A 26,272-nucleotide genomic window follows, 5' to 3' on the forward strand; every position below is an offset into this window, starting at 1 on the left:
GAAGGCCTTCCCAAGCCACCGCCACCTCTCGCGATCACGCGGTGTAATAATCCAGCCGGCACTTGCCCACGAGCTGATTTCATCGCTCCAACTCCGCGGCGGACGTACTCGTGAAGATTTATTTTCAGGAAAATTTTGGTCAGGACTGGGAAGGTTTGGACACGATGTAAAATTCGAACACAATGGCAATTGAATAATATTTCAAGTCAGTTTATACATCATACAAATAATTATTAAACAAATTTGACAAATAATTGGTGAATCATTGCATGTCATGGTGCATAACAATAATACAATTACATCATACTTTAACAAAATACATTCGTACTATTTAAATGTAAGCGTTATTATTTTTTTTGCATTTGCATACCAGTAATACAATCCAACGCGATGTAAAACGACTAGGGGTGCAATTGCTATGTATAGCGAATTATCAACCCAGCGAAATAGCTTCGATACCCGGGCACTGATGTTGGCCGTGGCCAGGGAGTGACCTCAGGTTATTAAGTTTATAGGATGGTGTGCTTACCTCTGTGCTACCACTCCACTGTCACTCGCAATAAAGTCAGATTAATTATGAAAGTAATTTAAAATCATAATATTAAGCCGTGCTGCCTATTGCACGCACATTGCACACGTGTCTCTCTTCAGAGCTACCGTATCTCTGGGAGGATCAACCAGATCGCATGGTGAGCTAGCAGGCGCCCCTCCTCGGTTAACCCTTCCCACTGTGACATAGCGATACCCACTCAATTACCAGTCCCGCCCTAACGAGTCGAACGCGAGGCCAGAACATTTTAAACCGTGATCATTTCGCAATTTTCACTCATGCTTCGAGACACCGGGACAGCCTTCATGAAACTGGGACTGTCCTGGGCAACTCGAATGCTGTTGCTTGGCCGTGCTCTTTTATATGCCTTTTCCACTGCCACATCCGAGCGCGAGGCCAAACCACGCTACGCTGGCCTCGGGGGCCAAGCCGGGCCATCAGTGAAGTGAGTCCAACTCGGACACAGTGTCACCGCGTCATCTACGTGCATCTCGACTTGTTCATCTTGCTTGTGACGTCACGGCACTGCAGTAGAAACACAAACTGACGCCTGCGAACCTGCATCCAATCCGCCTCGGCATGGCCCCTGGCGCGGCTCGGTTGTAGAGTGGAAAATAGGTATTAGTTGGGGGGGGACATCTGGCCAAAGAGGATGTGTTCCTGCATGCCGTCGTTGTCCCCTCGCTTGCAGGTGAGGGCGCTGAGGGTGGCGCGGGTCGCTCCGTATAGCTCCAGGGCGAAGGTGGAGAACACGAGGCAGAAGACGCTGAACGCTGCCCACTCGCACACGGCCGCCACCCGCAGCAGCCTCGCCTCCTTGCGTACGTACAGGAAACCGTCTGCCCAGCGACGGGTGCGGGAAAGGTGACGGTCAAGGAGAACTGGCGGACGTGCAAATGGATGGACCAGCAGACAGACAAATTGATGGATGGATGGACAGACTGATGGACGGACGGCAGACAGATGAATGGACCAATAGACGAACAGACTAACAAATGGATTGATGGATGGGACAGACATACTGATGGATGGGCGAATGGATGAATGAACACACTGATGGACAAACAGATAGGTGGAGTGACTAATAAATGGATACCGGGATTAACGGATGGAAAAACAAAAGACTGGATGCAATTAACAGATTGGCCAATTTGACAGACCCAAATGGATTGGTTAACAGACAGATAGATGCAGAGAAGGTGAAATGGTTTGACAGACTCTGAAGAATGTATATATATGAATAATGAGCTGGCACCACTGAGATCAGAGGTTTTAATCCATCCTGTGATTAAATGTTTCTCAAGTGTAGCATGTTAATGGTCTCAGCCCGGTTGTCAATGACCACACCCACACAAAAAAATACTTTTAATTTAGTTTTGCACTGGAGCTTTCAGAATTGAAAATATCAGTTTGTCCATCACATAACAAACATTACTGTCGATGGCAGGGCAGGGGAGAAAGCGATGCACCCCCTAGAGTGGATAAAATGTCACTTGCAGGGATTTCAGATATCGTTCTCTATGGGTCGTTCTCTCACACGGAGTGATACACTACTCTGTGTGATGGATACAGCTGAACGTGGCTGCAGGATTAGTGACATGGACATGGAAGGAGGAACACAGATGAGATGGACAGACGGACAAGGCCCGGGTGCCTCTAGCCCACAGGCCCCTGTGCAGTTGCACCACCTGCACACTGGATAGCTATGCCACTGCTCAGAAACTCGAGATGCGAGGTTAGCAGGAGGATACACAGGCCCCCAGTGAGCAGCAGGAAGAGACAGAGAGCGGCTCGCATCCCGGCCACCCAAGGCTGCACCCACGACGCCACCCCACCCTGCAGCTTCCATGACACCAGCGTCTGCAGCCCGGCCGCCACCTGCATCCGGAAAAGCAGAAACGGTGGTGGGGGGAGTATGATGCAGCGGGAAGAACCAGGCGCAGCAGAGGTGGCCCAGGGGATGGGAGCGTTGAGATGGTGTGGGTGGGGAGGGGGGAGGTGGCTCAGCCAAAGGTTAATGTGTCTCCGTTAAAGCTACCATATTTCTGGGAGGCTCAACCGGTACACGTGGTGAGCTAGCAACCCCATGCCTCCGTCAGCTCAATCAACACAGCCACGCCCACTCGAACACTAGCGACTTTAGTGCAGTCATTTCAATTGAGACATTATAACAAAAGGTCACCGCGCGTTTCGCTCGTGGTGATCTTGTGCCCTTTCACCGAGTCCAGGCTACGCGTGAATTCTAGAGCTAGTTAATGCGTTTCGAGGGGATTGAGCCCTCTGAGTCCTCGCCACCCACCACTGTTTTACAAGTGGCGAGGATAATCACTGTGACGGGTATGGTGGGCACTGGGGTGCTGATGTTAGGGAGGAATAAAAATCCTCATCTCCTGCGTGGAGGCGCTGGAGCCGAGGGGATCAGAGGAGTGTACAACAGCTTGGTAGGGAGATGCTGTCTCCTTGGCAACAGTATCTTCCTACCGAGCAACTTTATTTTAAACGTTAACATATATTTTTGTATGCGTACTGTGGATGTAATATCAACGGTAAACAAAATGCTATAATGTTTCATTCATTTCACTGCAAAAATTAAGTGAATTGGCTTCTACCCCCTGCCCACATGGATTTTATATGTGGGACCAAAAAACTCGAATAGAGATATCTGCAGAGCTCCCTCCAGTGGAGGCCCTATCGCCAGCAATGTCGCGAGCGAGCAACTACAAAAAAGGCTGCGTGTACCCTTCCCGTCATCATTTATGTGGGCCACCCCTGGCTATAAACTGAGACTGACCACTACCGCACCGTTCCGGCGGTCATGCAGATGGCGGCGGAGATGAGGTGGGCCCAGCGGAGTGCCTCGCCGGCGCTGGGGCAGCTGCCGACGAGGAAGGCCCCCACGGCCGCCAGGAAGGTGCAGGCCAGCGCCGCCCGGCTCACGTGCTCGAGGCGGGACGAGCCACACGCCTGCACTGTCAGCCCGTGCAGCAGCAGGGCCACCAGCGCCACTGCGGGGGAGGGCGCAAGGGTCACTCTCTTCAGCTGGTCTGCACGCGACTGGCGTCACGGGCCGTGGGGCTCGCGAGGGCCACCAGGACATGGCCGCTCGGCGTCCGTCAATATCGGTGTGGAATGCACCGCACACGCGAGATGCTCGTCGCGGTTGCCACGCGCTTCGGAGAGAGGGCAGAGGGGGAAGTAGGAGAGGGCAGTAAGCTCGGTGAGAGAGGACAAGTGAGAGGGACGTGAGTTTGGTGAGAGAGGAAAGTGAATGAAATGAGGGCAGTGAGGGAAGTGGGAGAGGGAAGTGGGAGAGGACAGCTAGTGAAATGAAGGAGGGCATAAAGTTCAGTGAAATAGGCCAGTGAGAGATGATAGGGAGTAGGGCTTTGCAATTCTGGCCATATACATACATGTATATATCAAACGTTACCGCTATATTCAAGATGCTCTGGAAAGTAAGATATACCCCAAACTTTGGGGTAAGGTTGGAAGGAAATATGATGTCCAAGGAATGGGGGGGGGGGGGGGGATGGTGTAGAATGAAAATGCATTAAATTTAGTGGGCACTGGTAAAAATACGTTTCTTAAAATCTGGAGAACAAGGCGCTTTGCAGAGCCGCCTTCCGGAAGATGAATATGAACGTGCTGCTTTACAATGGGAAGATGTCTTCTGGATGATTATTTTTAATGGCTGGTGGCATCTCCCATCCTCTGGTGATTAAGTTCTTGCTATAGAGAGCTGTCTTCTAGAAGATAATTCAAGAACAACTAGACTAAAAAACATTGTCTGGATTGCGATGAAATTGTGGAAAGTCAATTGTTTATTTGAGGTTATTTTATTTAAGCTGGGAGAAGCCTGTGAGATATGATGCTCTTTTTCACACGGGGGAATGTACAGATGAAGTTATATATATATAGATGAATTCAACAATACTCGAACTAAACATAATCACCGGATTATGAAGACGGACCTCCTAACTCTTGCTTGAAATTACGTCGGAGGAAACAGTGCGTCTTACAAAATGGAAAATATGTTAGCTATTTGTTTCTTAACTCAAATTCGGCTGAATACACGATTATGTAGTTGATAAGAGAACCGCATAACCGAAACGTGCTCTACGGCGCAGCCCCGACTGTGATGAGACCGGGACGTGATGATGCGCAGGGCGCTCACACACGATGGAGGAGATGGTCGTCACGATGCTGAACAGGGCGCTCTCGGGCCGCGTCGCTCCGGTCGCGCTGCAGGGGAAGCGACAGAACAAAGCAGTGTTCTTCGTTGCAATGCCTGCGGACCATTAATGGCCCCTGGTGGCCCTGACGTCCCCCCCCGACAATACACAAATGTGAAAACACCCCATCGTCCTGCTGTCAAAGCCAATAGTTTCAAATGTGTGGCGGCCCCTCACACTGATTATGTCTTATCGGCGCAGTTGCCACCCCTATGAAAACTAGTGAAGAACACTGAAACAAAGCATCAACACAAACTTCTCTATTCTGGTGATTGGGGTGGGTGAGAGGGTCAAGGAACCAGCTGCTCCGATGCCTGCCACATGATTTAGTCCACGGGTACCCGGTGGCATCGCCTACTTTTGCCAACGAATATTTTCCAGATTGCTAGAAATTCCAAGAGGCGGCACGTGACTAGTCACCACATCCACCACAGCCAGAGAAGGTATACTGGATCTTGTGTGCTGGCCAGACTTGGCTGATATTAAGCCCTTCTTCAGAATAGCCAGTGGCACAGTGGTATGGCACGGGTTTAACAGGGGACATGAACCAGTGTCAATTGAAAAAAATCTATTATTTTTTGTTTATCGATGAGTTTTTCTTACTCTGTATAGTTGTGTTCGCTTCATTAGCCAAATGTTACATTCACATATTTTTGCACATAATTTGCACCGATTGTAAAAAATCCAGTGTCTCACACGCATGTGATTAGCTTTGTGCATCGTGGTCGTAAGAACGGATTTTAATTCACGAATCGATGCACCATAGCAGCAATTTCTATTTAAGAGGCCACCTTCAGACGCAGACTGAGCCGCAACTGAGAAAGGCTCATTGAGTTAAACAGCTCTTTTACAATCTCCTAGGTTATCGCTGTACATGACTTTGATTCCTGACCCTGGCCAAATGGTGCCCCTGTCCCATTCATTGGTCAAGTCGAGGCGCTCACCTGATGTAGGGGATTTTATCGAGGTCACAACAGTCGGTTTCATTGTAGCAGTCCTCGATGAACCTGGGTGCAACAAATACACGGCGCTTAGAGGTTGGTGCCGCTTAGAGGTCGCCATCTTGCTGACACACACTGGTGTTTGGCACCCCTATAGGAAAGTTGAGGAAAAACTGGGCATACGTGTTTGAATCAAAACGTTAATGACCTTTATTTTTTAAAAGAAACAAATGTGTTAATAACGCTGTGGCTTTTAATGAACAAAAATAAAATGGGCGACGTTTTGGGTACTGATCCTTCTTCATGATAGTGTTTTTGTTATTTGTGCTTGTGCACCACTGCCAACGCAGCAGCAGTATTAACAAATATTGTTTCAAATGAGGGATTATTTCTTTTTATTGGGCACCACGGATGCGTGTGAATGGAATCCGGCAGGTGTAGCTTGATAATACATGTTCTTTTTTTATCGCGATCTAACCCAAAAAAAAACCTGTATTATGGATGATATTGGTCGCGAAAGTCTACGTGTTAAACTGAGGTGTAGCTTGTTTAAAATTATGAGTTATACAACGTGTACGTGCAAAATAGCAGCCTATTTGTCAAGCCACTGTTGTGTGAGCACCTCCCCACGCTGTGCGGATCGTGGGGGGGTTGTTTGACCATACTTCACCACGCTGATCAGTGTGGATTATGTGAAGGCAAGGGAGCATGGGCACCGAAGCATACAAGTGTAGAGGAGTAAAATGGGGACGTGACGTCAGGTGTGCCGTTCAGGGCGATGACGTCACGTCTCCTAGGGTACCTAAGGGATACCCCGTGACGTAAGCGGGGTCACTGTGGGAACGGGTAGAGTAAGCAGGGTGAAGAGGGAACTAGGGGTAGAGAGAGGGATCGAATAGAGAGTCTGGGGAGAAGCCGGTGGTAGCCGTAGAGGTGCTTCTCTCTCCGCTCGGTGGAGTCGGCAGAGTCCACGATCCGACACGAGAGAGAGAGACCGGAGCTAGCCGGCAGGGACCCGGACTCAGAGTAGGACCCCTAGCCCCTGGGAGCTGTGTACCCTGTGTATTATTGATAAGCTTTAATAAACCCTGGTGAAAGCCCTTAACTTACCTCCGTCTCCGAGTGCGTCCGTCGGAACTTCTCTACACAAGTACGGTACAATGGATTTTGCTACGCTGTCCTCTGCTGCCCACGATCCTAAACCCCACAAGCAGGAATCGTGACTACAGTTAATACGGCCAACTTAATCGCGTGTCACTCACACCTCGGCACGGGTCTCAGATATGCAAACCTACTTGCTGTACTCACCGAGGCCACTCGGAAAATGCGCACACGTGCCCATATTGAACGGCCAGTCCATACCTAGTGCAATGAGAGAAGGACACATTTTACACGGAGCATCACTCACCACCGATATGTATAAAGCGTTGGATTGGTACTCGCTTTTTTAAATTATTGGTATGAAGTAACTGAAATTGTGTGACCTTTTAAGTAGTACTTAAAAGGTCTCTTGCCGTGTTGTCCCACCTGATGACGGACGCTTGTGTTGCGCCCGAAACGTCGTGATTTAATTTATTTTATACCTACGTGACTTTTACCGAAAGAACCAAAGAGTATGAATCACAACAGTCACGAAAACTTAAAATCTACTTTTCAGTCGTAAGTAATGTCAAGAAAGTAAAATATTTTACATATTTAACGAGCAGCGCTAATCAGGACATGGAAATGTTTTTTCTCCAAAAAAACTGATTTTACGATTATCGTGGATTTAATATCGACCGATAATATATCGTAGAATCGCCATATCGCGGAATCCCTGGTTGTCACCGCTCGGTGTTTCATAGGCGAAGTGCTGCCCTCTGCTGGTAGGCCTCAAAGTTAATGCCAAACGGCCAGGGGTCAACCAACCTGAGGCTCCGTAGGCGCGTAATGCACATCCATGTGCATTGCGGCTCTTTAAATATTCAGGGTTTATCTTTTTTTTTTAACCAAATGCTGCTCGCAGCAAACATCGCGGCTATCGCGATTTTCACATGAAGACGAACGCTTGTGTGGCGTTCGAAACGTCGTGATTTTTTTTTCTACCTACGTGACTTGATCGAAAGAACCAAAGAGTATGGATTCCTGCAGTCACGAAAGCTTCAAATCAAGATTAAAATGCCCCTTCTTGTTATTTTGGTTTCCGTCCCTTGGCCTAACACGACCGCCTCCAACCGATACCCACCAAAACATACATCGATAGATTCAATGATTTGTAACGAATTGGGGGGTGGGGGGGGGTCATGATTTGAGTAGCGCAGAATCTCTAGCAGTTGCATTTCTACGGTTGTTTGACCACACCTCCACCACCTATGCCGATCACTGCGGATTGCTGGTTAAGATGGGGAGAATAAAGACGCGGGCGCGCAGAAGTGCAGTGCAACAAATTGGATGTTGCTGCGCTGCCCTCTGCTGCCCACCGCGTGCGTGCGCACGGTGCGGTGTGCGCAGTGCGGTGCAGTGCGTGTGCGCGGTGCGGTGTGCGTGGTGGGGTGCGGTGCGGTGTGCGTGGTGCGGTGCGGTGTGCGTGGTGGGGTGCGGTGTGTGTGGTGCGTGTGATGCGGTGCGGAGTGTGCATGCGCGCGGTGCGGTGCGCACGGTGCGGTGCAGTGCGTGTGCGCGGTGCGGTGTGCGCGGTGCGGTGTGCGGTGTGCGCGGTGCGGTGTGAGGTGTGCGCGTTGCGGTGTGCGCGGTGCGGTGTGCGGTGTGCGGTGTGCGCGGTGCGGTGTGCGCGGTGCGGTGTGCGCGGTGCGGTGTGCGCGGTGCGGTGTGCGCGGTGCGGTGCGCGCGATGCGGTGCGCGCGATGCGGTGCGTGTGATGCGGAGCGGCTTACACGGTCCACACGCCCGCCGTGCTGATGACACCGAATGCCAGGGGTAGACAGCACCATAACGCCATCTCTAGCCAATTCTCGCACTCCCCCTACGCCTCTACCCCCCCGTGCCGGATGAAGCTAGTGTGGGGCCTGTAGCATATGTTATAAAGCGGCCCTAAAAAAAAAAATAATGAAAAAAATTTTTACTTGCACAGTCAAGTAATTGTATTTTTTTCATTTGCTACACAGCCAGATAATATGGCAAATCGCTAATCTTAAACACCCGGTCGTCCATAAAAGTTGAAGGCGGTATAGTACTATAGTAATAGAGCAAGTGCAGAATCACTGAACCGGAATTAATAGCTTGAAAGTATTTAGCGCGGGGCCCTTGAAAGTGCAGGGCCCGTAGCATATGTAGCTACTTTTGCTCCTAGGATAATCCGGCACTGCCCCCCCCCCCCCTTCTCCTGCTCCTCCTCCTCCTTGTCCTCGTAGTCGCCTCTCCTCGAATGATAATCTCTTCGAATGATAATCTCCTCGTTCCTCCCCCTGCATCCCCACAGGCAAAACATCGAGAGTTATGCAAGAAGAGATTCAGTAATCTCCACCATCGCCGTCATCATCACCGCACCTGCGATTGGCACGCTTGGCTACGTACCTGGCGAAAGAAGTTCAACATACGTACATCATCAGGAATTTAACGATTGATTCTCCACCCACATGAATTGTCACGTTTTTGGGGTCACGATTTGATGCTGCCTAGTGGCTGGGCAAGCGCATCCATTGCGTAAAACAATACCCAGTAAACATAGACCATTGGTCCAGCGGTCCCACGTGCATGCTCTGCTATATGGGAGTCATGTCCGTCGCCTGACTGTCTGATGTGTTTAATTATCCCAGTTGGTTCCTCGCCAAATTAAGTGCAGGACAAATTGAATGTGATGAGTTAAATTTTTTTTTAAGTAATTGTTGATCGGGCTGAGACCAATCAAACTCATGTTACTTGAGAAACCGGTTTAATCGCATTATTTGTTGATTCTGCGTTGGCAGTGGTGCGCAACTAATACAAATAAAACATTCAACACATTCTTCAAATACACCATCTTGAACTATAACGTAATAAGTAATCTTTTAAAAAATGTATTTAAAAACACGCTTTTATGAAATGTCCTAGTAATGGCAGAACTCAACGACTCCAGGAAGTGGCCCCGAAGCTTGCCATAACGTAAGGGACCGTGGCCAATGAGACCCAAGCCGAAACATAACATATAAAAAATAATGTTAAATTTTTTTTATGATAGAATATAGCATTGGCATCAGTATGACATAAGTATACCAAGTTTGCAGTCGATACCACATTGGGAAGTGGGTTAAAATTGAGTTACAAGATTTGAGGATGCAACAACAACAACGACAACAACAACAGAGTGAGTTAAATAAAAGCGTGTAATAAAATAGGTGAAGCTTTGGGGCAATGAGTCCTGAGTTCCCGGGGATCAACAAGAGGTGGTCGCCGGTGATGTCGGCGGTTCCAGCTCAGCGCTCTGACCTCTGACCCACCCGCCAGCCGCCTGGGGAAGTCACCACGGCTGCAATCCGTACAGTTTTATGTTAAACATTTATACTGGTAGGAACCTCCTGGTTACACCAGCCCACAGGGGATTATTATTCCACAGAGTGCCTTGGCTTTCCTGAGAAAAGAGTGTCTGGTGGGGAGTGAGCGCGGTGAGAGGTAGGAGAGTGCGTGGAGGCGAGTACGGTGAGATGGGAGGGGAGAGGTAGGAGAGTGCGTGGAGGGGAGTAGAGTGAAGTGGGAGGTAGGAGAGTGCGTGGAGGGGAGTAGAGTGAGATGAGAGGGGAGAGGTAGGAGAGTGCGTGGAGGGGAGTAGAGTGAGATGAGAGGGGAGAGGTAGGAGAGTGCGTGGAGGGGAGTAGAGTGAGATGAGAGGGGAAAGGTAGGAGAGTGCGTGGAGGGGAGTGGAGTGAGATGAGAGGGGAGAGGTAGGAGAGTGCGTGGAGGGGAGTAGAGTGAGATGAGAGGGGAGAGGTAGGAGAGTGCGTGGAGGGGAGTAGAGTGAGATGAGAGGGGAGAGGTAGGAGAGTGCGTGGAGGGGAGTAGAGTGAGATGAGAGGGGAAAGGTAGGAGAGTGCGTGGAGGGGAGTGGAGTGAGATGAGAGGGGAGAGGTAGGAGAGTGCGTGGAGTGGAGTAGAGTGAGATGAGAGGGGAAAGGTAGGAGAGTGCGTGGAGGGGAGTGGAGTGAGATGAGAGGGGAGAGGTAGGAGAGTGCGTGGAGGGGAGTAGAGTGAGATGAGAGTGGAGAGGCAGGAGAGTGCGTGGAGGGGAGTAGAGTGAGATGAGAGGGGAGAGGTAGGAGAGTGCGTGGAGGGGAGTAGAGTGAGATGAGAGGGGAGAGGTAGGAGAGTGCGTGGAGGGGAGTAGAGTGAGATGAGAGGGGAGAGGTAGGAGAGTGCGTGGAGGGGAGTAGAGTGAGATGAGAGTGGAGAGTGCGTGGAGGGGAGTAGAGTGAGATGAGAGTGGAGAGGCAGGAGAGTGCGTGGAGGGGAGTAGAGTGAGATGAGAGGGGAGAGGTAGGAGAGTGCGTGGAGGGGAGTAGAGTGAGATGAGAGGGGAAAGGTAGGAGAGTGCGTGGAGGGGAGTGGAGTGAGATGAGAGGGGAGAGGTAGGAGAGTGCGTGGAGGGGAGTAGAGTGCGATGAGAGTGGAGAGTGCGTGGAGGGGAGTAGAGTGAGATGAGAGGGGAGAGGTAGGAGAGTGCGTGGAGGGGAGTAGAGTGAGATGAGAGGGGAGAGGTAGGAGAGTGCGTGGAGGGGAGTAGAGTGAGATGAGAGGGGAGAGGTAGGAGAGTGCGTGGAGGGGAGTAGAGTGAGATGAGAGGGGAAAGGTAGGAGAGTGCGTGGAGGGGAGTGGAGTGAGATGAGAGGGGAGAGGTAGGAGAGTGCGTGGAGTGGAGTAGAGTGAGATGAGAGGGGAAAGGTAGGAGAGTGCGTGGAGGGGAGTGGAGTGAGATGAGAGGGGAGAGGTAGGAGAGTGCGTGGAGGGGAGTAGAGTGAGATGAGAGTGGAGAGGCAGGAGAGTGCGTGGAGGGGAGTAGAGTGAGATGAGAGGGGAGAGGTAGGAGAGTGCGTGGAGGGGAGTAGAGTGAGATGAGAGGGGAGAGGTAGGAGAGTGCGTGGAGGGGAGTAGAGTGAGATGAGAGGGGAGAGGTAGGAGAGTGCGTGGAGGGGAGTAGAGTGAGATGAGAGTGGAGAGGCAGGAGAGTGCGTGGAGGGGAGTAGAGTGAGATGAGAGGGGAGAGGTAGGAGAGTGCGTGGAGGGGAGTAGAGTGAGATGAGAGTGGAGAGTGCGTGGAGGGGAGTAGAGTGAGATGAGAGGGGAGAGGTAGGAGAGTGCGTGGAGGGGAGTAGAGTGAGATGAGAGGGGAGAGGTAGGAGAGTGCGTGGAGGGGAGTAGAGTGAGATGAGAGGGGAGAGGTAGGAGAGTGCGTGGAGGGGAGTAGAGTGAGATGAGAGGGGAAAGGTAGGAGAGTGCGTGGAGGGGAGTGGAGTGAGATGAGAGGGGAGAGGTAGGAGAGTGCGTGGAGGGGAGTAGAGTGAGATGAGAGTGGAGAGTGCGTGGAGGGGAGTAGAGTGAGATGAGAGGGGAGAGGCAGGAGAGTGCGTGGAGGGGAGTAGAGTGAGATGAGAGGGGAGAGGCAGGTGAGTGCGTGGAGGGGAGGGGCGGGGAGTGGGATGAGAGGGGAGAGGCAGGAGAGTGCGTGGAGGGGAGTAGAGCGAGATGAGAGGGGAGAGGTAGGAGAGTGCGTGGAGGGGAGTAGAGTGAGATTAGAGGGGAGAGGCAGGAGAGTGCGTGGAGGGGAGTAGAGTGAGATGAGAGGGGATAGGTAGGCAGGTGCGAATCGATCATCAGCTGTATCCCTATTGTGCTGTCAGTCATGACTCGATGAAACGAGTGTCTAGAAATCCTTCACTTAGAAAAGCCTCGCCTCGTGTCAGGGATCGGCCCCGGAAGAATTGAATAATAGCTGAACAAGCTGTGTGGTGATTTGTCGCCAAACTTGTCGTACAGCTTACCCAAAAATGACCTTGCCGAATGCACGCACAATGCATCAATTGCAGTCCAAATTGAAGACATTTTTTCAGATAGCGTACGAATAACTCGAGTGACGTGGGAATAAAGAGAGTGTGGGAGTCTGAATCACAGTTTAGCTCTTCACTGTTATTCATTCTCACGTGTTGTGTGCATCACCGCATCGCGCGCTTTCAGATGCGCTTCCGCGGTCGTCTGGAACGCTCTTCCTTCCGATATTTCGAAGCCACGGGAGCTCTGACACTTTTAAATCATCTCGATCGAAAACTCAGTTGTTTAGAACTGCTTTTTGTGTTTAGTTCACTGTCCCCCCCCCCGCCACCACACCTCCGATCAGCACGGTTGGCTACGTACGGTGCGAAAAAAGTTCAACGTACGTACACACATTGCCTACGCTCTCTTGTTTCCGAGCACCCCATCGGGTCCCCAAGAACCGCTGGGTTCTGACGGCCTCGAGATGGAGGGCGCAGTGATGATGATGATGATGGTGGTGGTGGTGGTGATGATGATGATGGTGGTGGTGGTGATGGTGGTGATGATGGTGGTGATGATGGTGGTGATGATGGTGGTGATGATGGTGGTGATGATGGTGGTGGTGGTGATGGTGGTGGTGGTGGTGATGATGGTGGTGGTGATGATGATGGTGGTGGTGGTGATGGTGATGATGATGATGGTGGTGATGATGGTGGTGGTGGTGATGGTGATGATGATGATGGTGGTGATGATGATGGTGGTGGTGGTGATGGTGATGATGGTGGTGGTGATGATGATGATGGTGGTGATAGTGATGATGGTGGTGATGATGATGATCACAGAAATACTGTTGGAGTCGCCTCACTACACCGCTACTCGGCCACCACCCCACCACACTCCGGCAAAGGGCAGTTCACCGCGTGGCGAAGTGTTTGTCGTGTTTAGCCCCCGGAGCTGGCGGAGGACGAAGCGAAAATAAAAATGTACGCGGTGGCTTTTTTCATGTTCCAGCCAATGGTGGGCAAGATTTGATCGTGAAACTTTCCACAACCCTGTTGCCAGCAAAAACATTCTTCATCTTGCGTAAACGTTTAATGTCACGCCGATTTTCATTTTCAGCTATGGGAACGTGGTTAGGGGCCGTCCATAAATGACGTCACGCGATTTTGGACGATTTTTTACCCCCCCCCCTCGTCACCCGGTGTCACAAAAAGTCAGATCCCCCTCAAATATTATCGCTTTAAACGACTGTCATTGTAGTGCGTATTTAATGTGGCGCTGCACTCTGATGTTGTAGGAGTGTTGTTATAACAATTATATATTTATTTAAAGTTGCGCATTTTGATGTGACGTCACATTTCTAACCCCCCCCCCCCCCCCAGGTGCGTGACGTCATTTATGGACGGTCCCTTATGGAACTGCGCTGCGAGCCCGAGTTTGATCATTCTCAGCCAGGGCCTGTCACCATGAGTGGCGAGCGAAAACTGAAGCAGTCCTGAGCCCCCCCTCCCACCCTTCACCAACGGACGCCGACCAACGCGGTGAAGTATGGCCATTGTGGGGACACCTTCATCTCGCCTTGGATTGACAAAAAGGGCTGGACCCACGCATTCGTTATCGTTAGCCATTGTCTATCCGCCGCTGGATGAAGGCTTCCCCATCCCGTCACTGGGTGCTGCTATGTCACAATCAATGTAGCTCCTCCTGCACATGAGCTGATCTCATTTGCTCCATCTCCTCGACGGACCCCCCCCCCCCCCTCTCAGTGACGATTATCTGAACCGGTCATGGGCCTCCCCTAGGTCGACTCAGCCTCGCCAATTAGTATCCGGTGCGGTGCGTAAACATCGCCACTGGGGAGACAAAGGCGACCGGGCGTGGATGCTGGCAACCCCCCCCCCCTCGTGTACTGTGCTTGCCCCAAGAGCCTGTTAAGACTACACGGGGGACATTTGGCTTTGCCTTGCTGCTCACAAATAAGCTGCTGCACCGACCGCATTCTTATTTTGTTCAGCGCGATTACGAACTACGACATTGCAGAACGTTGATCGTCGTCATCGTCGTCACACTGGAATGGCCAGCTGCGGTCGGAGCCTCGATTGAGACCAGCCCTGAGCCAGGACGTGACTACAATGGGACAATGGTGCGAAAGTGGAGCAGCCGTGCCAAGCCCCGCGCGCGCAGTTACGACGGGGGCCAGAGGGCACGTTCGTTCAAATTGGACATCAACGGAGTAATTGGATAGACATCATAAATTAATTAAAGGTGTGCAATTTAGGTCATTGCCATTATCATCGTCAGCCATGGGCAATCCACTGCTGGATGAGGGCCTCCCCCCTCCCTGCAACCCATCGCCACTGAGATGTAACGATCCACCCAGCTCAGATTTAAAGCTTTCGTGTCTGCAGGAATTCATCTTCTTGGTTCTTTCGGTAAAGTCACGTAGAAGGGAAATAATAAAATAACAATAATAATAAAACATAATAAAAGAATTCTCACGAAGTTTCGGCCACAACGCAAGCAGCCCTCCTCAGGTGAAGAACAGGTCTGTCGGAAAGACAGCGTTTGAATGACGCCGAAGATGATCCACCCAGCGTTGAGGCACAATCCTGACAGCAGCTGCGCTTTTACCCATAGCCGGCAACAGGTCACAGTGACTGTTTGCTTCAGCGGTCGATGTGTCCCTCTCTGTGCAAACAGTCGCTGGGCTGCGCCCATCTGCACCGGCGTCCCCGACACGTCAGTGGTGGAAATTCCACGTTTTAATCCCATACCGGTGAGTCAGCTGATCGATAGAACGGTCAACTGTTGACTTTGCCACAAGGTGATACCGATTTAAAGCTTTCGTGACTGCAGGGATTCATCTTCTTGGTTCTTTCGGTAAAGTCACGTAGAACGGAAATAATAAAATAATAAAAATAAAACATAATAAAATAATTCTCACGACGTTTCGGCCACAACGCAAGCAGCCGTCCTCAGGTGAAGAACAGGTCTGTCGATAAGACAGAGTCGATAAGACAGAGTCGACAGACCTGTTCTTCACCTGAGGACGGCTGCTTGCGTTGCGTTGTGGCCGAAACGTCGTGAGAATTATTTTATTATGTTTTATTTTTATTATTTTATTATTTCCATTCTACATGACTTTACCGAAAGAACCAAGAAGAAGGTAATACCGATATTAGCGACCCGAGAAGGATCGCCTTCCAAGCATGATTTGAGCTCACCGTCCCTTTCCACGTTGTTTTGTGGGTCCTAGGTCATTTCGTGAAAATGTGCTACACGAAATAAAGTGTGATGGATTGTTTGATATTTCACATACAAACACCCAGAGACATATCCCCTGATGAACGGGCCCTCTGTGAGAGTCGATACATTTCCTCTGTGTGAGTGTATGGGTCTCCATATTATTAGATGGGTCTCCGTGTGTCAGAGGATTTCGAAACGAGTATATGGATTTCTGTGGGAGTCTGAGTGTCTGTCAATTTATGGGTCTTTTGTGTAAATCTATTGGGTCTCGACACGAGTCGTTTACAACTCTGTGTGTGTCTACGGTTCTCTGAGGGAGTGTGTGTGAATCTATATGCGAGTCTATGGACCTCTATGCGAGTCCGTGGTTTTCTAGGTGAATCTACGGGCCCTTTATATGGGTCTACGTCAGGGGTGGGGAACGTCCGGCCCGCGGGCCACATAGGGCCCGCGAAATCATTGGGTCTGGCCCTGCCAAGGCAACCGCAGGCGGGACTCCAAATTCAATGAATCTAGGAGCAAACCTGGAAAAGCAGTTGCGAGTAGCAACATCATCAATACCAGCTAACATCACACGCTACACCAAAGAGAAGCGGTTCCAGCCATCGCATTAGGGGTGAGTTAATGAAATATTTGACAAAAAATATAACAGGCTAATTTTTAAGTTGATAATTTTGTATGGCCCGCGAATGATGTTATACATATCCAAATGGCCCTTGGCAGAAAAAATGGTTCCCAACCTCTGGTCTACGTGAACATTTACACTGACGGTAAAGCCATCTGCCTGCCCCCATCCCAGTGTCTCGATTGATCCACCCACGCGCGCGCGTTATTTGCGCGACTGTGGAAACCCCGAGGTGGACTTTGGGACCTCCCCACGTTGGGGACCACCCCCGAGTGTCGTGGCGTCTCTGCTGGACCCATGTGGGGGGTGGGGGGTGGGGGGTGGGGGGGAGGGTGAATGACCTGCCAGGCAAACCAATGGCAGTATTGATCTCGAATTCTTTTCGGCTCCGATGTTTGGGGCGGGGGGGGGTGGGTTTTGTTAAGTAAATATTCAATTAAAAAAACTTTCAGCCCTATGTCAACCTGCTTCTGGACAAAGGCATTCCCCACCCCCTCCAACGCCGAAGGTCGTTTGTACTTACTTCACCACTCCGGTCAAGGGCATGTTGGGGAGGGGGGGGGCAGGACCGGCTCGGCACTGACGTTAGTCGTGACCGGGAATCGAATTCGGGTCGTCAATTTCGTCTGTGAATAATGCCTGCAAAGTTTTTTTAAAGGCTCTCTGAACAATGCCATACGTTAACTCCCGTGTCTTCCATGTTTACGTCAAAAGATTCACAAACGTATCTATAATGAGACTCACAGTAAATAATAGTCGGTTGTTTGCCAATCCACTGCTGGATGAATGCCTCCGAAGCTGTGTGAGACATGAGGCGGTTCTTTATCCGTTTAGAGTCTTTGGCCACTATACGTTTCCACGTGATAAGCGACTTCATTGGGCTATCATTTGTGGCCAGGTCGCTCAGTGGGTCTTCTCTTGTAAAATAAGAACTAGTTCATAGCTGATCCATCGCTTAACTAGTGTGGGCTGAATGCAGGTGAGAGTTCTCACCCCCAGACACCCCGATTCCAGGCTGGAGCGGTGGCACAGTGGTTAGCGCACAAGGCTGCGAAACCTGGCAGCCTGAGCTCGATTCCGGGACGCGGCTGATATCAGTGACGAGTGGTACAGTCTTTAAACTGACCCCTTGTCTTCATCAAACTTGCATTGACCAGCGTGGTGAAGTATGGTTAAACCACCCCCCACGACCGATAGTGCGCGCGGAGGCGTTCATCCAGCATTGGATTAATCAGAGAGCTTGCCTATCGTTTGTTTCTTTTGATTGCCATAGATGCTCTTTTATTCTACGTTCTAATTCTGACTCGTTAAAATCCTTTGGTCAAGGGCTCCCGTCACATGAGCAGATGAACAAGGCGCGACTTGTGTTCTCGGTGGTGAATGTCATCCACGCTTCGATGCCCCCGAGGATACGTTCATAATAGAGGTTCTTCGGGTTAGATCGCGTAAATATAAATGTGCAAATAACCCACGACCACCGCCAATTATCGTAAGGTTTGTCAAGTGAACAAAAAAAACGCGGTCAATAGTTTATCCATCGGCACAGCGGTGTGCCTGCCGGAGAGTAAACCCCGCAGCATTAACGATTTGAGTTTTCGACACTTTTGCTGGTGATTACAACAGCAACAACCAGCTTCGTCAGGCGAGTTGCGAGAACTGTGAAGTCTTCCTGCTTCCGGTCTTAAATAGAGAAAATCTGTCATCAATGTGTTCCCATCAGGTGCGAAGATCACAGGGGGGGGGGGGGGGGGGTTAATGTGATCATATAAATTATAATGAAATATACTCTTAGGTTTTTTCGGTAAAGTCACGTAGGTAAAAATAATAATACAAAATTTAAATAACTAAATTAAATCACTACGTTTTGGAAGCAACACAAGCCTCCGTCATCAGGTGTAACTGCTCCAGTAAAATTACTGTAGCGTGGAGCAGTTACACCTGATGACGGAGGCTTGTGTTGCTTCCGATACGTCGTGATTTAATTTAGTTATTTTCATTTATTAAGATTTTATTTTATTATTATTATTTTTACCTACGTGACTTTACCGAAAAAAACCTAAGAGTATGAATCATTGCAGTCACGAAAGCTTCAAATCTAGAAATAATTAAATATGTTCATCCGAAAATATGCATACTACCGGTTTGGTTCGGCTACAACCTAACGCAGACCAGAGCCTTAAGCACAGCCTACAATAGAGCCACTAAGAAAGACAAAGACTCACAACCTCCCGTTAGAGCCTTAACAGGGTGTTGGGACAAGCGCTGTGTTAGCGAGCAGCAAGCAACTCTTAAAGGCACTCACGCCACGGCAAACCAGAGAGGTGGGTGGCCAACACCACGCCCGAATGCCTTTGTCTCCCTAGCGGCGATGTTTGACACACTTCACCAACACAAACATTAACGCAGATCCAACACAAATCCGAACGCAGACCCCCATCACAAAGACACGGACCACAACACAGGCTCTAACACATTCCCCTGGAGCGAACGAGTAGACCCACCATTGTTGACTTACTATATAAAGTTGTACCACCTGCAGTCACGTCCCGCCCACACACGACCAGGTACACAAAGACAAAGCCAAAGATCCCCCATATGGACCTCAAGTGACTGCTTGGGGCAAGTGCTGTTAGCGAGCACGTATGAAGGTCGGAATGGCACACGAGGGGGTGGTGTGGCTAGAACCACGCCCGCCCACCTTTGTCTCCCTAAGTGCTAATGTTTACACACTGCGCGAGGTGCTAATTTGAGGCTGAGTCGACCTAGGACCGGTTCAGACATTCGTCACCGGTGTTGGTCGTGAGCAGGGAATCGAACTCGGGTCGCCGGTTTCGTAGCGGAGGGCGCTAATCACTTCCTTATCGATCCCCGCACAGCACACGATTCGCTTTGGCCCAGTACAGATATCACTCACCGTCGATAGTGTTAACCTTGGCCGGTAATCGAACTCGGGTGGCCCTCTTTCATAGCTCGGTGCACTCTCCATGAGGCCACCGCCACCACCACCCCCACCCCTCCTCCCCATCTGAATCGTGATAAGCTCGGAGAACCCGTCTTGTGGGATCGGGCATTATGAATTCCGCTGAAATCAATGGGACGACGAGAGCGGAATATTTGCACCGGATCAATACAACACGAACAAGAAGAGACACTTTTTGGAATTCGGTGATAAAAAAAATAACCCCCCCACCCTCTATTTCAAGAGCGACAATGAACCGTGTGGCTGACCCCTGCAGTCGATACATTTACAGAGACAAAGACCCCCCGTGTAGCCTGAACAGACTGCTGGGGCAAGTGCTGTTTTGCGAGCACCTATGAACGCCGGCACGGCACACGAGGGGGTGGGTGGGCCAGCACCACGCACGGCCGCCTTTGTCTTCCCAGCGGCGATTGTTTACACACCGCAACCAGGTACTCATTTGAGGCCGAGTCGACCTAGGGGAGGCCCGGGACCGGTTCGGATGCCCGTCAATGAATGTTGGCCGCGAGCGGGAATCAAACCTCGGGTCGCCGTGTTCGTAGCGCAGCGCTAACCACCACACGACCGCTCCCCACGCACAACCCACGTGGTTCGTGATCATAGCGTCTCACCATCGACATGGCCCATTGGGTCAGCGTCTTGTTCGCCCCCCCGTGTTGCAAGTGCTTGGCGATTAAAAAAAACTTTTGTAGTTTTTAAATTTCATTTTCTTTGAACCTATCTACGTGACTTTACCGAAAACCCCAAAGAATATAAATTCCTGCAGTCACGAAAGCTCTAAGTCAAGATCGAGGCATCGTTCCACGATCGCAGCATTCAATTTCTGTGTAAGCATTATGTAATGTTTTTTTTATTATGGCGATTAGGTATTCAAAATCATATAACAGCCTTGGATTTAACGACGGCGTGTCTAAAGACTAGGTTCTGACCAGGAATGCGGTCTGCCAAGGCGATATCGCAATACTGCCTCTCGCGGTTACTCTGATTAATTATGCCAGCAACGAGGTATCACCAAACAGGTAGATCTGCATTGTCATTTCCTGGCTGTGCTGTAGGAACCTCCGCATTAATGTTTACGTAACCGACACCCCCCCCCCCCCGCAAAATGCCTATCACAAAGAACTGACAGTCCACCAGCTATTGTGGCCATGCAACGCAAACTGTGCAATGCATGCTATAAACCCACTGTCGTCTGCGTTTCGTGGCTTTATTTTGGTGATTTCCAAAAAAAGTGTATTGGTTTAGCCACGTTTGTTTGTTGTAGTACAGAGTTAGACTGATGGCCTTAATCTAAGTTGTCTTGTGGTTGTTTGACTTGCATCCCACTGGGATTTTTGCACACAGCGTTGGTGTACGGTGTTTTTTTCTGCAATATTTTGCTTCCTTTTCTTGGATTTTCTGTTTGTGTCACACATTCACTTTAAGATGTTTTTTTGTTCATGTTTTTGTTTGTTGCGGTTGCACCCGATTCAAGAGCCGAATGGCTCACAGGGCTATACCTAATAAATTAACTTGAACTTGAATGGAGGATGAAGAGCGACACGACACGAACTCTCTGCTGAAGCCCTCTCGTCGTTGCCAGCAGTAGCAGCAGACCTCGACATTGGCATCGATCTCCTGGAAAATGTTGCCGCGTCTCTTCTTTTGCGTAAATCCACGACTGGACGAGAGCCTCCCCGCGTTGTTTAGACCACGGGGGTTATTGGACCATACTTCACCACGCTGGTCATTGCGGGTTGGTGAAGGGGGAGGGGGGCAGTGTGGTGGGGTGGCGGGGGGAGAGGCCAGGAACGGATGAGTTATCACTCGCTACTGATGTTAGCCATGGTCGGGAATCGATCTCAGGTGGCCGGCCCGTTTCGTTTCGTAGCGCAGTGCGTCAACCACTGCGCCACCGCTCCACCACGCGCACTCTTAATTAAGCAGCCACCTTCACGTGCAATGCCAAGCGCACATCGATCATTTCGCGTCCTTTATTTAACCAAGCCGCCCAGTTGGATTTCTGTTCCACGGCTAACAACAGTGACGGGTGATGTCTGAAACGATGCCGAGAAACCTTCCACCCGGTGCTCTCCCTCCCTCCCTCCCGTCCTCCTCCTCCTCCCCTCTCCGGATGTGGACACGAGGTGTTTGTGGGTTTTTTTCTGAATGCGCCGCTAATTTTCTTGGAGAGTTACACGAGGGGGGGGGGGGCTCGTCTCTAATCGCGCAGTGCTCTCGAACTCACAAACACCCGAACCGCGGGCTAAACTGCCGCGGGGCAATGCTGACACATCCGCACACATACACAACAACAACAACCGCCATTCGCCACTAAGTGGCGGTGACGTCCCCACGACGCTTGTGCCAGGCTATGTGCACCTTGAGGCCACGTGAAGTGTCGAACGCCCGCTGGCAGGAAGTCACGGGGCAGACCCAGCAGGTGCCACGGGTCGACTGACTGAGATGACCGAGATGAGTGGCTGATGCACCACCTGTGCCCCCTACTGTGCCAACTTGCTGTGCTTTAGCCACCCGGCGCTCCGCTCGTTGTTGTGAGCGTCGCTCCTCCGCCCTCCGTTGTTGTTGGAGGGCGACTGCCTCCAACTACCCAGTAGCAGCGTCCTTCACGAGCCTCCTCCACAGAGGCCGATCTTGACACCGCTGGTACCACTCATCGGCAAGTCCACTCAGCTCCACATCCTCCTGTACCACGTCACTCCATCTCTTCTCTAGTCCGTGCCGCGCCCGTTAAGCCCCCACTATCCGGCCTAACAAAAGCTGTTTAGGCATGCGGTGGCTGGGCATGCGGGCTACTTGGCCCACACACACGCGCACGTGCGCGCACGTGCGTTGGCTGCTCCAGTTATGTAACGCGGCACGACGACATATACCAACAAGAAGGAACGACTCAGTTCCACCCCCCCCCCCCCCCCAGCGAATCATATGACGATTATTCGATAACGTTATCGATTATTATTTACGTCTCATTTCCCACTCCCGACACGATTGTCGACCGCTTACGTTTGAATGCATCGTAACGATTCGGTGTCACGATTCGATTAATTTTTATATAAAAAAATCACATTGCAACTGCAAATATCGGCCTCTAGTGACTGGTCGTAGCCACGTGAGCATCAATGCAACGCACAAGGAGATTCAATGCATGCGCCGTGACCGTAATAATACATTTCAATCGATTAATCGACGCATCGTCACATAGGAAATGCACTCCCCCCCACCCCCCCGTGTATTCTCTCATCACCAGTAGCACGCCAACACCGACAGGTGCTCAGTTTAGGCCGAGTAGACCTAGGGGAGACCCAAGCCACCTACAGATATACGCTCCGTCTTCCCTGCCGATACCAAATAGCAGCAGTCTGGCTCCCCAGGCTCACCAACCAGACGTGGCACAGCTGAGGCACCCACGTGCTTATCATCCACCGCTGGATGAAGGCATCTTCAACGCCTGCGAGGGCCGCGTGGGGTTGTTTGACCATACTTCACCACGCTGGTCAGTGCCGGCGTTGGCGAAGCTGTTTGAGGAGCTATCGAGCGCAGTTTTAAGAGGTAACCGGTTACTGATGTTAGCCGTGGGCAGGGGGCTCGTACTCGGGGTGACCGGGTTCGTTGCGCGGGGAGTGTTCGAACCACAGCGCAATCGATCCACCCAGCAAACTCGTAGACACCGTTGTTAGACGTGCAATAGACAGACTTCACGTCGATCTTGATTTGAAGCTATCGTGGCTGCAGGAATCCATACTCTTTGGTTCTTTCGGTAAAGTCACGTAGGTATGAAATAAAATAAATCATGACGTTTCGTCCAACATCAGGTGGGAAAGCATGGGCTACTGCTGCTGAGACAGACTGTTTTAAAAGGTTTTTTAGGTTTTCTTACGTGACTTTACCGAAAGAACCAAACAGTATAGACCTCAAGTCCTCACCTATCATATATTGCTCTCGATGGAAGCAAGCGGTCGGGTGAGTGATATACAAACTTGTCCTACCCCCACTCCCCTCCCCTTCACTAACTCGCACTGACCAGCGCGGTGAAGTATGGCCAGCCACACCCTCCCCCACCACCATCACCGACCGACACGGTTTTGGGGAGGCCGTCATCCAGCAGTGGATTTACAAAGAGCTGCAAGTTGTTCTTGAGTCTCAACCACGCGAAACTCCGCGTGAGATTATATCGTTGCCTTCAGCGAGAGAGCCTTAATGCACGGCGGTTCTCTCGCTCCCACTCACACAATGCGACCCGCCACCATCTACATCATCATCATCACAGCCGTATCATCACCAGCAGCCGTGGTCTCTCCACTGCTGGATGAAGCCCTCACCACCAAACCACAGCCAGCTCGCACGGCTGCGCGATGCCCGTGATCGACACGGCGACCCCACTCACCGACTCGACGATTGACGCGGAGCAAGGAGAATCAAATAATGATTCTGTTGTTAACTCATCAAGCTAGCTCGTGCTGGTGTTGATAGTGTGTATGTGTGTCTGTGCGTGGCTATGTATATGTATTTATAGGAGCTCGCTAACAACGGCAAGTTGCCCCGACAGCCGGTCAAGGCTATACGGGGGATCTTTGTCTTCGTGTGTGCGTGTATGCGTGTGTCTGTGAGTAAATGTATTTGTTAGAGCTCCCGAACAGAAACTTGCCCCGACAGCCGGTCAAGGCAATACGGGGGATCTTTGTCTTCGTGTGTGTGTGTGTGTTCCACGAACTTGGTTTAGTTTGCTTTAAAGTTGTCAGTAAAACTTACGTGCTTCACCCGCATCACGCTCCCATCTCGACGACCGCCACCGCCGTCACCACCACACGCGCTCGCGATAAGTGTGCCCGGTGCCCGATGAGACTTTGCACAACAAACACGCCGTAAAACCTCTCCCAGCCCTGCCGGCTCAGCCAGTGGCATTTGTTTTAAAAGAGTCACGCCCTGCTGATGAGAATCAATGGAGTCAAAGCCCGAAAGGACCCCTATACGATAGAGCGGAGTTCTGCACAAATTTTCAGGGGGGGTCAGACCCCCACTCAAATGACGTCGCAAAGCTCTGCCCCCCCCCAAAAAAAATAAAACATGCTTCGAATCGCTTTCAACTATTGTCATTGTAGTGCGTATGTAATGTGGCGCTGCACTCTGATGCTGTAGGAGAAAACATTTATTAAAAAGCATATTTAATTAAATAGAACGTGTTGTCTATATGTATTTAAAGTTGCGCATTTTGATGTGACGTCACATTTCTCACCACCCCCCTCGCCCTCGTCACACATCGTCACAAATGTCTGACCCCCCCCCGCCCAGGTGCGTGACGTCATTTATGGACGGCCCCTCATCCAGCAGTGGATTGATACAAAAAAGGAAAGTGAGTGCAGGAGGGGGGGGGGGTGTACATGATCCGTGCTTGCAATGCTCCACAGCAGCGCAATTTCAAAGGCTGTTGTCACACAGTGGCGGTGTTCGATGGCTCGGACCGCGTGGCTTCAAACGCCTTGAGCCCAGGGCCGGACCACGGGGAATTGATGGCGCGTGGCCGCTGTCTGTTACCCCCCCCCCTCCACGCGGCTCAATTTTGGAGTGATTTGTACATCACGGATGAGATTCCCTATAGCCCGCGGCGCCCAACCCATTGGGGGGGGGGGCGACTCCACGCGTGTCAAACGCACCTCCTCCCCTCCCCCCCACGGTTGATGAGAGCGATCATGGGCATTGTATGTCTGTCGGTCAAACCCATGGCACCACCTAGGGGGCTGTCCATAAATGACGTCACGCGATTTTGGACGATTTTTTTACCCCCCCCCCTCGTCACACGGCGTCACAAAAAGTCAGACCCCCCCCCCCCTCAAATTTGACGTCACAAAGCTCTGCTCCCCCCCCAAAAACATATTTCCATTTTGAAAATAAAACATGCTTCAAATGGCTTTAAACTATTGTCATTGTAGTGCGTATTTAATGTGGCGCTGCACTCTGATGTTGTAGGAGTGTTGTTATAACAATTCTATATTTATTTAAAGTTGCGCATTTTGATGTGACGTCACATTTCTCAACCCCCCCCCCCCCCCTCGTTACACATCGTCACAAATGTCTGACCCCCCCCCCCACCCCTAGGTGCGTGACGTCATTTATGGACGGCCCCCAGCTTTGTCCCGTGACCTGCCAGCGAGCGTTCGACAACTTCACGTGGTCCTTAAAGTGCACGTGGCCTGGCACAAGCGCCGTCGTGATGACGTTGTTGTTGAACTTCTTTCGCGCCGTACCTAGCCAACCATGCTAATCAGATGTGCATTGATGATAACGATGATGGATGGATGATGGTAACGGATGATTGATGTTTCTAATGATGATCATGATTACGGTTATTAATGATTTTATGATTCTGATGATGAATGACGAATGGTCTTGCCTTGTGACACAAACTAAACATTCCTGCCTGCTATTAAGTGTAATTTCAACATCCAGATTATCATATTAAACTAGGCCATTGTGTACAGACAATTTCCTGGCCCATATCACAGAACTGAACGTTTAAAATGTTCCGAGCAACTTCAGTAAAAAAAAACATTTAAAAATAAACCGCACGTGTATAACTAGGGACACACATGGCTGCATCGTTAAAATCTCGCCGGCACGTATGCCTGTTACGTTTCTTTCGCACCGTACGTAGCCAACTTTGCTAATCGGACAACAAACTAAATGCAAAAAGCAGTTGTCAAGAAAATTGTATCGCTCTACACAGCTCGTTTCCAGAAGCGACCTGGCCACAAGTGATAGCGCAAT

General features: G+C 50.7%; 1 protein-coding gene and 1 long non-coding RNA gene across 2 annotated transcripts; both read right to left on the bottom strand.

Annotated features, from left to right (window-relative positions):
• Positions 1-107: 107 nt before the first annotated feature.
• LOC144728009 (transmembrane protein 150A-like) lies at positions 108-8,763 on the bottom strand. The gene is made up of 7 exons (XM_078607204.1): positions 8,597-8,763; positions 7,032-7,085; positions 5,727-5,789; positions 4,725-4,792; positions 3,353-3,555; positions 2,302-2,428; positions 108-1,389 (listed from the first exon to the last, which is right to left on the bottom strand). Exons 1-7 carry the CDS (start codon positions 8,659-8,661, stop codon positions 1,172-1,174), a joined length of 798 nt encoding a protein of 265 aa, XP_078463330.1. The 5' UTR covers positions 8,662-8,763; the 3' UTR covers positions 108-1,171.
• Positions 8,764-9,070: 307 nt separating this feature from the next.
• On the bottom strand, positions 9,071-24,389 carry LOC144728010 (uncharacterized). Its single transcript, XR_013587467.1, has 2 exons — positions 24,260-24,389; positions 9,071-9,127 (listed from the first exon to the last, which is right to left on the bottom strand). It is a non-coding gene; the product is annotated as an uncharacterized LOC144728010 (long non-coding RNA).
• Between the last annotated feature and the right edge of the window lie 1,883 nt (positions 24,390-26,272).

The sequence above is a fragment of the Lampetra planeri genome, chromosome 27, assembly GCF_965212315.1.
Source record: "Lampetra planeri chromosome 27, kcLamPlan1.2.h2, whole genome shotgun sequence".
Taxonomy (NCBI): Eukaryota; Metazoa; Chordata; class Hyperoartia; order Petromyzontiformes; family Petromyzontidae; genus Lampetra; species Lampetra planeri.